This window comes from Nycticebus coucang, chromosome 18 (assembly GCF_027406575.1).
Source record: "Nycticebus coucang isolate mNycCou1 chromosome 18, mNycCou1.pri, whole genome shotgun sequence".
NCBI lineage: Eukaryota > Metazoa > Chordata > Mammalia > Primates > Lorisidae > Nycticebus > Nycticebus coucang.
Window position 1 is genome coordinate 5797380 of NC_069797.1, and position 14152 is coordinate 5811531.

The following is a 14152-nucleotide window of genomic DNA, read 5'->3' on the forward strand; positions in this document are numbered from 1 at the left end:
TAGCACAAGAAAAATATAAAAATATTCTTAAGGGTGAAAAATAGGCTCTTCAGGTACCAAATAAAGAAGGAATTGAAGGAGCTGTGATGGTCCTCTGGTGTGGCAGGATAGGGGTGTGTTATCCTGTGAGACTCCCACAATGGCTAAGACCATTCAGAGATGAAAGAGGAAACCTGCGGCCTATGAAGATTTAGTAAATAACTATTCTTCTTTTACCTACAGTGAATATTAAAAAAAGCAATGGTACCCAACTCCCAATATGGCCTCTGGCCATCCCTAAGTAATCTAGGCAGCTGCTGATTTCTATGATTTCACCAGCAAACTTCAGTCCAGGACTTAATTGATCAACACTAGACTTCAAGGTATCTCAGTCCCTGCCTTTAGGCTGCTCAGTTAGTAGATTACTAGCTCTCACATGATCCTTGCTCTGGGACCCTGAGGGCAGAACTTGATGGGGTACTTTCTCTCACAATGGCTCCGTGTGGCCCATGGATGAACACTATTTAGCTCAGTCTGGGGCCCTAGACAACACTCAAAGTCCTCCATACTCTTGTCCAAGTTCTCCCAAGGTAGTTCAATTGAGTGCCAAGTCCAAAAATACCAAATAGCTCACAGGAAGGCCTTTCCAGTTTTTAATCTCACGGCTGCTTAATTACAGCTGCCTGTAGGATTAGACCAAATGAACACACGCAACCACTTGCCAGTTTTCCACTGCTTTTGTCCTCCTCCTGGGGTCCAGAAGTCTCTCGCTGACTCCCGTGTCCTCAAAGAGATGTTTATGGTCAGATCCCACAAGCCAGAGATGCCTGGAATCTTGCCTCCCCAGACTCACCATGCCCGGTTGCAAGGAAGCTGTTACTTGGCTGCCATCTTGCTCTTCCTCTACACTTTTTAATTTTATTCCCAAATAGATAGATGTTTGATGAAATGTTTCTCCTTTTTCCTTGGGGTACAGCTGTTCAGCTTTCTGAACCTATTCCACAGTTCACTGTGAACCGGAGACTGAACTCCAGCCAATGGAATGTGTGTAGAAAGTGGGAATTCCATTTAGGCCTGATCCATAAAAGCCTCTCGCTGCCATCCTCACTGATCTTTCCCCTTGAGCCTGGTGCAGATGACCATGCACCTGGGGAAGCCAGTTTTAAAGGTGGGGCTATGACAGAAGAAACTGTGATCCCCAAATCACTGCCAATAAGGAACAAAACACCCAATTAGGTTTCTGAGAGAGAGAAATGATCTCTTATGGTGTTAAACCTCTGAGGCTATAGAAACCAGGTTACCTGAACTAATCTAAGACAAGATTTTTCCAACATTATTTACTGAAAGTTCATCCAGTCACCACTAATTACAAATGCTTTATTTATTTATGTATTGGTGTATTGATTTCTTTTAGACAGTGTCACTCTGTTTCCCAGGCTAGAGTGCCATGTTATCAGCCTACCTCACAGCAATCTCAAACTCCTGGACTCAAGTGATCCTACTGCCTCTGCATCCAGAGTAACTGCCCTGATAATTTTTCTAGTTTTAGTAGAGACAGGGCCTTATTCTTGCTCAGGATGGACTTGAACTCCTGAATTCAAGTGATCTTGCTGCCTCGCCATCCAGAGTGCTAGGATTACAGGCTTGAGCCACTGCTTCCATCCTATGAAATATGGTTACATTTAGCAGACACTAGAGCAGCACATCGAAGCATGGTTATGGCACTGCCCTGTGAACTTTAAATTTTATTTAACTTGAGTCTTAATTTTACCATAAATAAAATGAAATCAATGAGAATATCGTACATACTCAGCTTTCAATACATGATATTGTAGTCAATGTTGTTATAAATATCATATGCTAAGCTTCGTTATGCTTGGGTCTATTCTAAGTCTGTGATATATTTGTCTGTTCCTTGTTTCCTTATTGTGCTCTAGGTCTTGCTTTTGGATTCAGTTTTCATGTTTTTAGACTTAGTACCACCCCAATATTTGGACAACTGGGCCTCTACTATGCATCTCAGATTTGATAAGGCCCTGCTTTGGCTCTTCTCTAGCCCCTTCCTAGGCAGTGAAGAGTCTATGAGACCTACCCAGACTTCATCTCCTCTCCTTCAAGACTATGGACTGTGGGCGTGACATTCAAGAATTCCCTGTCCACCTGGCCTCTAGGTCACTCCCAGAGCATGTGCAGGTCTATTCTCTGGCTTCAACCTCCTCAGGCAGATCACAGTTCTCGAGGGAGCTGAGGACCAGCCAGCAGAAGCCTGCTTGAGGTGGGTTTGGATGGAACACAGATTTGTAGACTTTGTTTTCTGTATGGTGGTGTGAGTTCCCTTGGTGAAGATAAAGATGGATCCAACGTTAGGAAGAAAAAGAGCAGGGAGCAGAGAACATAAATTACAAATCTGCTTTTGCACTCCTAGGTAGCTTTTGCAAAGAGTAAGGAAGCCCTTGGCTGGATTATATACTTGGGAATATGTGGTTGTTTTTATTTTTATTGCTTTTAGTTGTTGTTGTTGTTGTTGTTTTTGGTTAACACCTGTGGTAGGAAAGCTTCAGAGTCCTCACAATAAACAGATTTTTATTTTGTGATTTCATTTGACTCCTGATATAGCTTTGAAAATATCAGACACTAGTTAAAGAAAAAGAATCAAGTTTGAAATAATTGCTTTAGTATATTCCAGAATTTGGTTTTCCTGATGAGAGGCACAAGGCAATTTAATTCTTATCTCTCCCACTTACACACTCTCAGAAGCCTTTAGGATGTCCTCTTTACCTCTGGTATACTGAAATTGTGACATTATACGTGGATACCCAGCTCTGCATCCATCTCAATTGTTCCTGTTTGACACTTATACACATGTTTTGATTCCGGCTCCTGTCTTGTTTCAGTACAGTAACAATTCAGATTTTTCTCTGAATCGTGGTGTCTTCGTCCTTTGAAATGCCAATTGTAAAATTAAAACTACCTCGACTAATTCTCCTCATCATTCAACTTTTCTTTCATCCAGTTTCCCATTAGTGCTCTGAGGAATGCATCATGTCCCTGGACAACGTCTACTACAAGGTCTTTCTGTGGGTTTGCATCTAATTAGAATATGTGGCAGTTAGCTATAGCTGCATAAAAAATAACCACAGAACACAGGGATATTGAACAATGAAGATTTCTTGTGCATCATTAGGCTGGCTAGGAAATTGCTCTCATCTGGCCTTGGCTAGGGCAGCTCAGTGTCCCAAATCTCTCACCCTACACAAACTAGGTTACTGGACTCCATATGTCTTCCCAGGGATGACAGAAAGTCAAGGTCAGCAGGCCAAATGATACCTTCACAGTCGCTTGCATTTTGGCTGATTTCCTATTGACCAAAGCCAGACACATGCTGAGCTTGGGGTTGCAAAATTACACCCACCTGCTGAGTAGTAGTGCAGTGCAAAGTTGCATGGCTGAGATGGTGGATACCGACAGGGGTGAAGAATCAGGCCATTAATTTCATCATAGGCTGAGTAGTGTTAATGCCCTCTTCTAGTACCCTTGGTGTGAACACCAGCGACATATTTGCAAAAGATGGACAATAGTGCACACATACAGGCCGAGAGTGAATGTCAGGGCCATCCTGGGTTTTTCTCCTCCACTTCTGCTCAACCTCCTGCCCTCCTGCTGTACCAGGTGCTGCCAGTAGGTGCTCAGGTCAGGCTGTTCATGGAGGCTCCTGATGCTGGAACTTAGAACCTGGAGTGCTGAGCGCGCTGCTCAGAACACAGAATGTCAGGGAACACTGATCCATTCACCTTGGCAAAGTCTGTAGTCAACACAAACCTCCCAGAGTAGCGGACCCTGTTCGAAGAACCTGACTCTGCTGAACTGCCCTCATGGGCAGTTACCTGGACAAATCTGGCCCGCAGCAGCCTGCACCAGGTCAGGAGGGCAGGGACAAACAGGAGAGGCCAGACTGCCGCCCACCTGCCCGGACCTCAGCTCCCACCCTGGTGACCCATCCTGTCCGCCATGTTTACCACTCGCTCCCCACTCCTCTGCTCCCGGCCTCCAGGAGGCATTGCCACAGGGACTTTGGGACATCCTCAAAACGCTACGTGACGGTATCTCAAAGATGGGATCCACTTCCACAGCCCGGGTATTCCCATGTGGGCGTACTTCCCAGGGTGTCCTGGGATGGCTGCCCCAACAAGAAGACCCTGCTACCTGTTTGTGATTTCAGGTGGGTGGGCCGCCCAGGGACTGTGAGGATCCCCCCTCCTGACAGAAAATGGACTCGTTCTGCAGGACCAGAGCAGGTGATCAGCTCAGCACTGTCCTCACCATCACGTGACGTCCCAGACCCAAGTGCCAAGGAGACTGTTCCGAGTGCCCTCAAAGACAGGATGAAAAAGACAGTGAGGGGAGAAGACCAAATATTTGCTGATGGCCAGGAAAATAGAAGAAGTTGCCATGACAGCAGTGGGACTGGACATTCAGCCCTTGAGCCCCTGCCTAAGCCTGAGTGTCTGAAGAAAGGTCCCGATTCACAGAGCTCAGAGGACCCCTTGAATAAGAGATCATGCACATCTTCTGCGAGCTCCTTGGCCAGCACGTACACATGTGGCATCCCCGTCCCTAGACGCAATGCCATTACCAGCTCCTACAGCTCTACCCGAGGCTTCTCAGGGCTCCAGAAGAGAAGCGGGCCCAGTTCCTCGCCCTCCTTATCGCGCTCCCAGACACAACAGAGGCCTGCAAAGTAAATAATAGGAGAGGAGCTGTGCCATCATTCCAATTCCTCAATTCCACCTGTCAGAGACAAGGAGTTTCAGGGAGGGAAGGCTGCAGAAACAACCACGCAGAAGGAAAAAAAAACTCTGGTTCTTACAGAGTGGTTCTGTATATTTCAGTTACCTAGATGCTCTATGGAGATTTTTCATACAATTTAAGAAAGAGGGCTAGATATCAGCTTTTGGAATCAGAAAAAACAGGAATATTTATCATATTTGTGTATCTGTATGTATTTGTATACAATCTTTGATATCTTACACATTGTTTTCACAATTTACATTGCCATAACCATGAAGAAATAAAAGCACTTCCAAAAGTCAGGTTTTTAAAAACAAAATTCTGAGAACAAATTTTTACTTTGTAAGATAAGTAGTCAGAAATTGAACCCTCAGTAATAACCAACATTGGGAATATTGATATATTAGTTAACAATGTTTCTTTTTCATTTGCGTGGAAGTTGATGGTCAGGTGCATAAAGATATATTTTACTGTTCAAAATAAGTTACGTGAAAAGATGTCATTTTATTTTCAAATGCATCCATTGTAACCCTCAATTTCAAGCTATATAAAAAAAATTACATTGGAATGTAGTATTGAAAAGTCAATTTTGAAATTCTACTTTGTCAAATTATACCTAATTTGGAATGAGGGAAGGTGCAGCAACTAAAAGATGGGTTCTCTTCTCTCCTGGGAGAGCCCCCAATGGCTAATACCATTCAGAGATGAAAGAGGAAACCTGGGGCCTACGAAGATTAAGTAAAATGACTCTTATTCTTTTATCTACAGTGAATCTTACAAAAAGCAATGGTGCCCAACCCCCAATAAGGCCTTTGGCCATCCTTAAGTAATCTATGCAGTTGCTGATTTCTACGTTTTCACCAGCAAACTTCAGCCAAGGACTTACTTGATTAACACTAGAATGAAATGCAAAACTCCTCATGTCACTCTCTTCAATTTCAAATTCTCATGTAATAATCATTCAAGTGTGAGAATCTGTATACCTACAGTCACTCATAGCAACATGGTTGAGATTGGTGAAAAATGGGAAACACCAACAGGTCCGCTAATAGGAAACTGGTTAAATGCATTCTAGTGCGCTGTTATTAAGGTATTGCCTATCAGCTCCAAATTCATGCTTCCTTGCCTGCTCTATGACAATGGATCTGGACCTTTGAAATAGTTTTCCTTTGCTAGCAGTAGGGATGTCAAGCCCTGTCAGCAGAGGGTACCATTCTCCTCCTATTCTAGGGGTGGCTTGCTCACCAAGCTCCTGGAGAACTCACTGCTTACTCCAGTGCCTGGCCCCAAGTGGTTGTTTCTTTGTGCTGCCTCATAGGCTTTTGCTTTTTTCCACCTCTCAACCCCAACCACATTAGGATAGCCAGGAACCCCAAATTGTGTGGGCCTGTGTTCCAAGGAATCTCTGTCCTTCTTGGTGGTCAGGCTAGCCTTTTCTTTCTTTTTTTTTTTTTTTAGCATTTTCTTTTTTTTTATTGTTAGGGATACATTGAGGGTACAATAAACCAGCTTACACTGATTGCAATTGTTAGGCAAAGTCCCTCTTGCAATCATGTCTTGCCCCCATAAAGTGTGACACACACCAATGCCCCACCCCCTCCCTCTGTCCCTATTTCTGCTTTTCCTCCCCCCCATATCCTTAACATTAATTAATTGTCCTCATATCAAAATTGAGTACATAGGATTCATGCTTCTCCATTCTTGTGATGCTTTACTAAGAATAATGTCTTCCATTTCCATCCAGGTTAATACGAAGGATGTAAAGTCTCCATTTTTTTTTAATAGCTGAATAGTATTCCATGGTATAGATATACCACAGCTTGTTAATCCATTCCTAGGTTGGTGGGCATTTAGGCTGTTTCCACATTTTGGCGATTGTAAATTGAGCTGCAATAAACAGTCTAGTACAAGTGTCCTTATGATAAAAGGATTTCCTTCCTTCTGGGTAGATGCCCAGTAATGGGATTGCAGGATCAAATGGGAGGTCTAGCTTGAGTGCTTTGAGGTTTCTCCATACTTCCTTCCAGAAAGGTTGTTCTAGTTTGCAGTCCCACCAGCAGTGTAAAAGTGTTCCCTTCTCTCCACATCCACGCCATCATCTGCAGTTTTGAGATTTTGTGATGTGGGCCATTCTCACTGGGGTTAGATGATATCTCAGGGTTGTTTTGATTTGCATTTCTCTAATATACAGAGATGATGAACATTTTTTCATATGTTTGTTAGCCATTCGTCTGTCATCTTTAGAGAAGGTTCTATTCATGTCTCTTGCCCTTTGATATATGGGATTGTTGGCTTTTTTCATGTGGACTAATTTGAGTTCTCTACAGATCCTAGTTATCAAGCTTTTGTCTGATTGAAAATACGCAAATATCCTTTCCCATTGTGTAGGTTGTCTCTTTGCTTTGGTTGTTGTCTCCTTAGCAGTACAGAAGCTTTTCAGTTTAATGAAGTCCCATTTGTTTATTTTTGTTGTTGCAATTGCCATGGCAGTATTCTTCATGAAGTCTTTCCCCAGGCCAATATCTTCCAGTGTTTTTCCTATGCTTTCTTTGAGGATTTTTATTGTTTCATGCCTTAAATTTAGGTCCTTTATCCTTCTTGAATCAATTTTTATGAGTGGGAAAAGGTGTGGGTCCAGTTTCAGTCTTTTACATGTAGACATCCAGTTCTCGAAACATCATTTATTGAATAGGGAGTCTTTCCCCCAAGGTATGCTCTTGTTTGGCTTATTGAAGACTAGGTAGTTGTAAGATGTTAGTTTCATTTCTTGGTTTTCAATTCAATTCCAAGTGTCTATGTCTGTTTTTGTGCCAGTACCATGCTGTCCTGACCACTATGGCTTTGTAGTACACACTAAAATCTGGTATGCTGATGCTCCCAGCTTTATTTTTATTACTAAGAACTGCTTTAGCTATATGGGTTCTTTTTCCGGTTCCATACAAAACGCAGAATCATTTTTTCCAAATATTGAAAGTACAATGTTGGTATTTTAATAGGAATGGCATTGAATAGGTAGATTGCTTTGGGAAGTATAGACATTTCAACAATGTTGATTCTTCCCATCCATGAGCGTGGTATGTTCTTCCATTTCTTAACGTCCTCTGCTACTTCATTTCTGAGGATTTCATAATTTTCTTTATGGAGGTCCTTCACCTCCTTCGTTAGGTATATTCCTAGGTATTTCATTTTTTTGAAACTATGGTGAAGGGAGTTGTGTCCTTAATTAGCTTCTCATCTTGACTGTTATTTGCGTATACAAAGGTTACTGACTTGTGGACATTGATTTTATATCCTGAAACATTACTGTATTTTTTTTATGACTTCTAGGAGGCTTGTGGTTGAATCTTTGGGGTTCCCTAAGTATAAGATCATGTCATCAGCAAAGAGGGAGAGTTTGACCTCCTCTGTTCCCATTCAGATTCCCTTTATTTCCTTATCTTGCCTAATTGTATTCGCTAGAACTTCCCGCACTATGTTGGTTGAATAGTAAAGGTGACAGAGGACAACCTTGTCTGGTTCCAGTTCTAAGAGGAAAAGCTTTCAGTTTTACTCCATTCAGTAAAATGTTGGCTGTGGGTTTGTCATAAATAGCTTCAATCAGTTTTAGAAATGTGCCACCTATGCCTATACTCTTCAGTGTTCTAATTAGAAAAGGATGCTGGATTTTATCAAATGCTTTTTCTGCATCTATTGAGAGGATCATATGATCTTTACTTTTGCCTCTGTTAATATGGTGGATAACGTTTATGGACTTGCGTATATTAAACCAGCCTTCCATCCCTGGGATGAAGCCTACTTGATCATGATGAATGACTTTTTTGATCATAAGCTGTAATCTATTGGCTAGGATTTTGTTGAGAATTTTTCCATCTATATTCATGAGTGAGATTGGTCTGAAATTCTCCTTTTTGTTTGGGTCTTTTCCTGGTTTTGGTATCAGGGTGATGTTTGCTTCACAGAATGTGTTGGGGAAGATTCCTTCTTCCTCAATTTTTTGGAATAATTTCTGCAGTACAGGAATAAGCTCTTCCTTGAAGGTTTGATAGAATTCTGGAGTGAAGCCATCTGGACCAGGGCATTTTTTGGTTGGAAGATTTTTTATTATTTCTTTAACCTCAGTGCTTGAAATTGGTCTGTTCAGGAGGTCTATTTCTTCCTGGCTAAGTCTAGGGAGAGGGTGTGATTCCAAATATTGGTCCATTTCCTTCCCATTGTCAAATTTCTGGGCATAGAGTTCCTGGTAGTATTCAGAGATGATGTCTTGTATCTCTGTGGGATCAGTTGCCATTTCTCCTTTATCGTTTCTGATTGAGTTTACTAGAGATTTTACTTTTCTATTTCTCGTTAGTCTTGCCAATGGTTTATCTACTTTATTTAATTTTTCAAAAACCAACTCCTTGTTTCATTAATTTTCTGAATGATTCTTTTGTTTTGAATTTCATTGACCTCTGATTTGATTATGGATATTTCTTTCCTTCTGTTAAGGTTAGGCTTAGATTGTTCTCCTTTTTCCAATTCCATAAGATGGCTTGTGAGATTGTTGATGCGCTCTCTTTCTGTTTTTCGAATGTAGGCATCTAAAGCAATGAATTTTCCTCTCAAAACTGCTTTTGCAGTATCCCACAGGTTTTGGTAGCTTGTGTCTTCATTCTTGTTATGCTCAAGGAAGTTGATGATTCCCTGTTTTATTTCTTCCTGCACCCATCTGTTATTCAACAGAAGATTGTTTAATTTCCATGCCTTTTTGTGGGGTCGAGCGTTTTTGTTATAGTTGAGTTCTACCTTTAGTGCCTTATGGTCTGAGAAGATACAAGGTAAAATTTCAATTCTTTTGATTCTGTTGGTATTTGTTTTGTGTCCCAGGATATGATCAATTTTGGAGAATGTTCCATGGGGTGATGAGAAGAATGTATATTCTTTATCTTTGGGGTGGAGTGTTCTATATGCGTCTATCAAGCACAGTTGTTCTAGGGTCTCATTTAAATCTCTGATATCTTTGTTTAATTTCTGTTTAGAGGATCTGTCCAGCTCTGTAAGAGGAGTGTTAAAGTCCCCTGTTTTTATGGTATTATCAGATATCATATTGCTCAGACTGAGTAAGGTTAGTTTCAAGAATCCAGGAGCAATTAAAGTGGGTGCATAAATATTTAGAATTGCAACATCTTCTTGTTGTATTTTTCCCTTGACCAATATAAAGTGACCATCTTTGTCTTTTTTGACTTTAGTTGCTTTAAATCCACATGTATCTGAAAATAAGATTGCAACTCCTCTTTTCTTCTGAGTGCCATTTGCCTGAAAAATTGTCTTCCAACCCTTGACTCAGAGTTTTTATTTGTCTTTTGAAGCCAGTGTGTTTCTTGCATACAGCAAATGGATGGCTTGTGTTTTTTAATCCAGTCAGCCAATCTATGTCTCTTCAGTGGGGAATTCAAGCCATTAATATTTGAGATAATTGATGAGTGTGGTATTCTATTCATCTTATTTTGTGGGAGTCCATTGCTTAGTGTTGTCTTTTGCATCAGTGTGGAGGTTAGCTTCTGTTCTTTAATATGTGATTTCTTACTTTGCTGCTGATCCATTGTGATGGTCAGTGTGTAGAACAGGTGGAAATATTTCGTGTAGAGCTGGTCTTGTTGTGGTGAATTTCCTCAATGTTTGTATATCTGTAAATGATTTGATTTCTCCATCAATTTTAAAGCTTAGCTTAGCAGGGTACAGAATTCTGGGCTGGAAATTTTCTGTTTAAGTAGATTAAAGGTAGATGACCATTGTCTTCGGCTTGGAAAGTTTCATTAGAGATTTCTGCGGTAACTCTGATGGATTTGCCCCTGTAGGTCAACTGGCGCTTACTCCTGGCAGCTTGCAGAATCTTTTCTATTGTCTTGACTTTGGAAAGGTTCATCACAATGTGTCTTGGAGAAGCTCGGTTGGAGTTGAGGTGACCTGGGGTCCGATATCCCTCTGAAAGCTGTGTGTCAGAATCTTTGGTGATGTTTGGGAAATTTTCTTTTCTAATATTCTCTAGTATGGCTTCCATTCCTCTGGGGCATTCTTCTTCCCCTTCTGGGATTCCTATAACTCGTATGTTGGAACACTTCATAAAGTCCCATAATTCTGACAGTGAATGTTCTGCTTTCTCTGTCTTCTTTTCTGCCTCTTTCACTGTCTTGAGTTATCGCAAGAACTTTGTCTTCTACCTCTGAAATTCTTTCTTCTGCATGGTCTAACCTGTTGCTGAAACTTTCCCTTGCATCTTTAAGTTCCCTAATTGACTGTTTCAGTTCCTTCAGCTCTGCTATATCCTTTTTATATTCTTCATAGCGTTCATCTCTTATTTGATTCTGTTTTTGGATTTCCTTTAGGTTATTTTCCACTTTATTAGCAGTTTCCTTTATCATTTCCATCATTTCTTTCATTGTTTTCATCATGTGTATTCTAAATTCCCTTTCTGTCATTCCTAACATTTCTTTACAGGTGGAATCCTCTGCAGGAGCTACCTCATGGTCCCTTGGCGGGGTTGTTCTGGACTGGTTCTTCATGTTTCCTGGAGTTTTCTGCTGATTCTTCCTCATGAGTGATTTCTTTTATCTGTTTCCTTGCCCTAATTTTCCTTTCACTTCCTCTTGCTCTTTAAGTTCTCGTGCCTGTGGACTAAGGTTTTGATGAGTCCTTTGGTACAGGACCAGAAGGATGAGAAGGTTAAAGAGCAAGAAAGGGATGAAAGAAAGGAGGAATGAGTGAAAAGAAAAAAAATAGAGAAAGGAGAGGGGGTGGGCAAAAAGGAATTTTGACAAAACGAAGAGAGGCACAGAAAGAGGGAGACAGAGCAATATAGGTGTACAGTAGGATACTTTGACACAACCTTAAAAAAAGCCACGTTCTGGGGGTTCCCAGTTGGATGTTTCCCTTGACGTCAGCAGCTCTTTGCTAAGCTGGTCAGACACAGTACCCCACCTCTACTAAGTAGAGAGGAAAGACAAAAACGCTATGAATCAAACCAAAACAAGCAAACAGAAAAATATATGGAATAAAATTGGGTGAAAAACCAAATAATAGTGGTAGAAACACTAGCAAAAATGAAGTTCTAGTGATTGAAAAAGGCAGCAATGGGAAATTATAATTACACTAGAAAAATTGAGAAAGAAAAAAATCTGTATAGAAAAGGTTGAAATTAAAAAACAATACAACATCAAAATAAACAGAAAAACAACCAAACCAAAATAACAGAAAAAAAACACAACCAAAAACAAAGCAGTATGTATATGTTGTTGAATATTGTCTGGGAAACACGTGGTCTTCTGGGGTATGAGCATTAATCACAGATCTGATACGACTGGAGGCTGCAGATTTCTCCAACCCCAGCAGGTAGACACCCTAAATCTCTCTTCAGCCCTCTTAAAAGGCACTTTGAACTTGTAAACTCACTGAGTAGAAGCTTTCTCAGGTAAGTGCATGTCGCTGGAATCACTGCTGAAGTGGCTATCCATTTACCCAGTGTGCCAAAACTGGTCTCACTCTGCCCCTGAGGGTTAGAGCTGTAGGGCGGCTCAGACCCCAACCTTAGGCTTCTCAGTCACTGGGTTACCAGCTCCTGCCCGATTCTTGCTCTGCGACTCTAAAGGCGGAGCTTGCCAGGGCAGATCACTCACAATGGCTCCCTGTGGCCCGCAGCCAAACACCATTAGCTCCATCTGGCTCAGCAGCTCAGACTGGGGCCCTAGACAATGGCCAAAGTTCTCCGCACTCCCACTCAGGCTCTCCCCAAGGCAGTTCAACTGAGTGTCAAGTCCAAAGACACCAAAACAGTTCACAGGTAAGGCCTTTCCAGTTTGCAGTCTCACTGCTACTGTACTTACTTACAGTTGCTGGTGGGTTTAGACCGACTGAACACATGCGACCACTTGCTCATTTTCCAGTTTTAGTCCTCCTCTTGGGGTCTCGCTGACTCCCTGTATCCTCACAAGGATGATTATAGGCAGATCCCACCAGCCAGAGATGCCTGGAGTCCTATCTCCCCAGACTCATGGTGCCCAGATGCAAGGAAGCTGCTACTCGGCCGGCATCTTGCTCCCTCCTCCAAAACCAGTCAATGATATACTTAAAAGAGTGAAAGGTATGTCATATGAATTATATCTCAATTAAGTTGTTTATAAAAATAAATGTGTGTTGAGCTTATCAATGTCAGAACCACTGGCCTAGTTCCCATACGGCATATTTCTGATACTTTTAAGAGCATAAATGGGAGAAATAACAGTTTTTCCGTGGATGTGCTGATGCTGTGTAGAATTCCATTTTCAGGCACTCAACCTCTGAAGGGCAGAAGGATCCATTCAAGGCCTGGTGTTTGAATACTTGAAATCAACAGTTGCCAGACATCAGCTGTTCATGCCCATCCACAAGCCTCTCTCATCATTCTCTCTGGAGCACCCATGATAACATTTACTTTACTTGTTGAAAACTCATTAACAGAAATAAATCATTAAAAAAAAAGAAAGAAATCATTTGCTAGTACCTTTAACCCTATCCTATAAAGTTAGCTATTTGATCACCAAGAGTGACAGACTCCATTTTTCAAGATTGTTTGCTGATGCCTTTGAAGCCCTCCCCACTTTCCCCCTCTCCTTCCCAACATCTAAGCAAGTTAACAAGAAAGTCAGTGTTTTCTACTTGGTGTTGGTGGGGAGTTCAAATCATGCAAGCCTCAAAAAAGGCAAAGCCACACCTATCCCAGTCCCACTCTCTAATCACAATAAAAGCCTAGCCAGTCTCCTTTTCCTACTTTATCAAACTATTTTAGACAGCTTAGAAAGTCCTGCCCTGTTCTCTGAATAAAGCTATACCACAAATAAATCTTCTACCTATTAGGGTGTATGTGTGGCATTATCAGTTTCAACATCAGAACCATATTTAAGTAGAAGTCCTTCTTACCTCTCCACAGTGGCCACAACACCTAGTTTTTTTTTTTATTTCACATTAAAGTACATGGATATTACTATTTTAAATGTAAGAGTTCTTTCACAAGGTTAACAGATACCATAAATCATGAGCACTACCAGGGAAGGGATTTGGCACAGTTAACTTATGTATATAGCCAAAGATGCACATAGTAAGCAGTCAATAATCTACTCAATGAATAATGATCAACACCCCTAAACAATACTTTCCTGAAATAACCACTTAAAATATTTTAAAATTCAGGGAGGCTGAGGCAAGAGAATCACTTAAGCCCAAGAGTTAGAGGTTTCTGTGAGCTGTGACATAACAAAACTCTACAGAGGGTGACACAGTGAGACTGTCTAAAAAAATAAATAAATAAATAAAAATTTTACAATCTCATACAAAACAGAAAAAGCCAACAAAAATCAGATATTATCTTTGTGCCAAG

General features: G+C 41.2%; 1 protein-coding gene across 1 annotated transcript; it reads left to right on the forward strand.

The window, feature by feature from the left end:
• Window positions 1-3613: 3613 nt before the first annotated feature.
• Window positions 3614-4737, forward strand: LOC128570199 (nuclear envelope pore membrane protein POM 121C-like). Its single transcript, XM_053569151.1, has one exon. The coding sequence runs from the start codon at window positions 3852-3854 to the stop codon at window positions 4719-4721; it is 870 nt and encodes a 289-aa protein (XP_053425126.1). The 5' UTR covers window positions 3614-3851; the 3' UTR covers window positions 4722-4737.
• Window positions 4738-14152: the final 9415 nt, after the last annotated feature.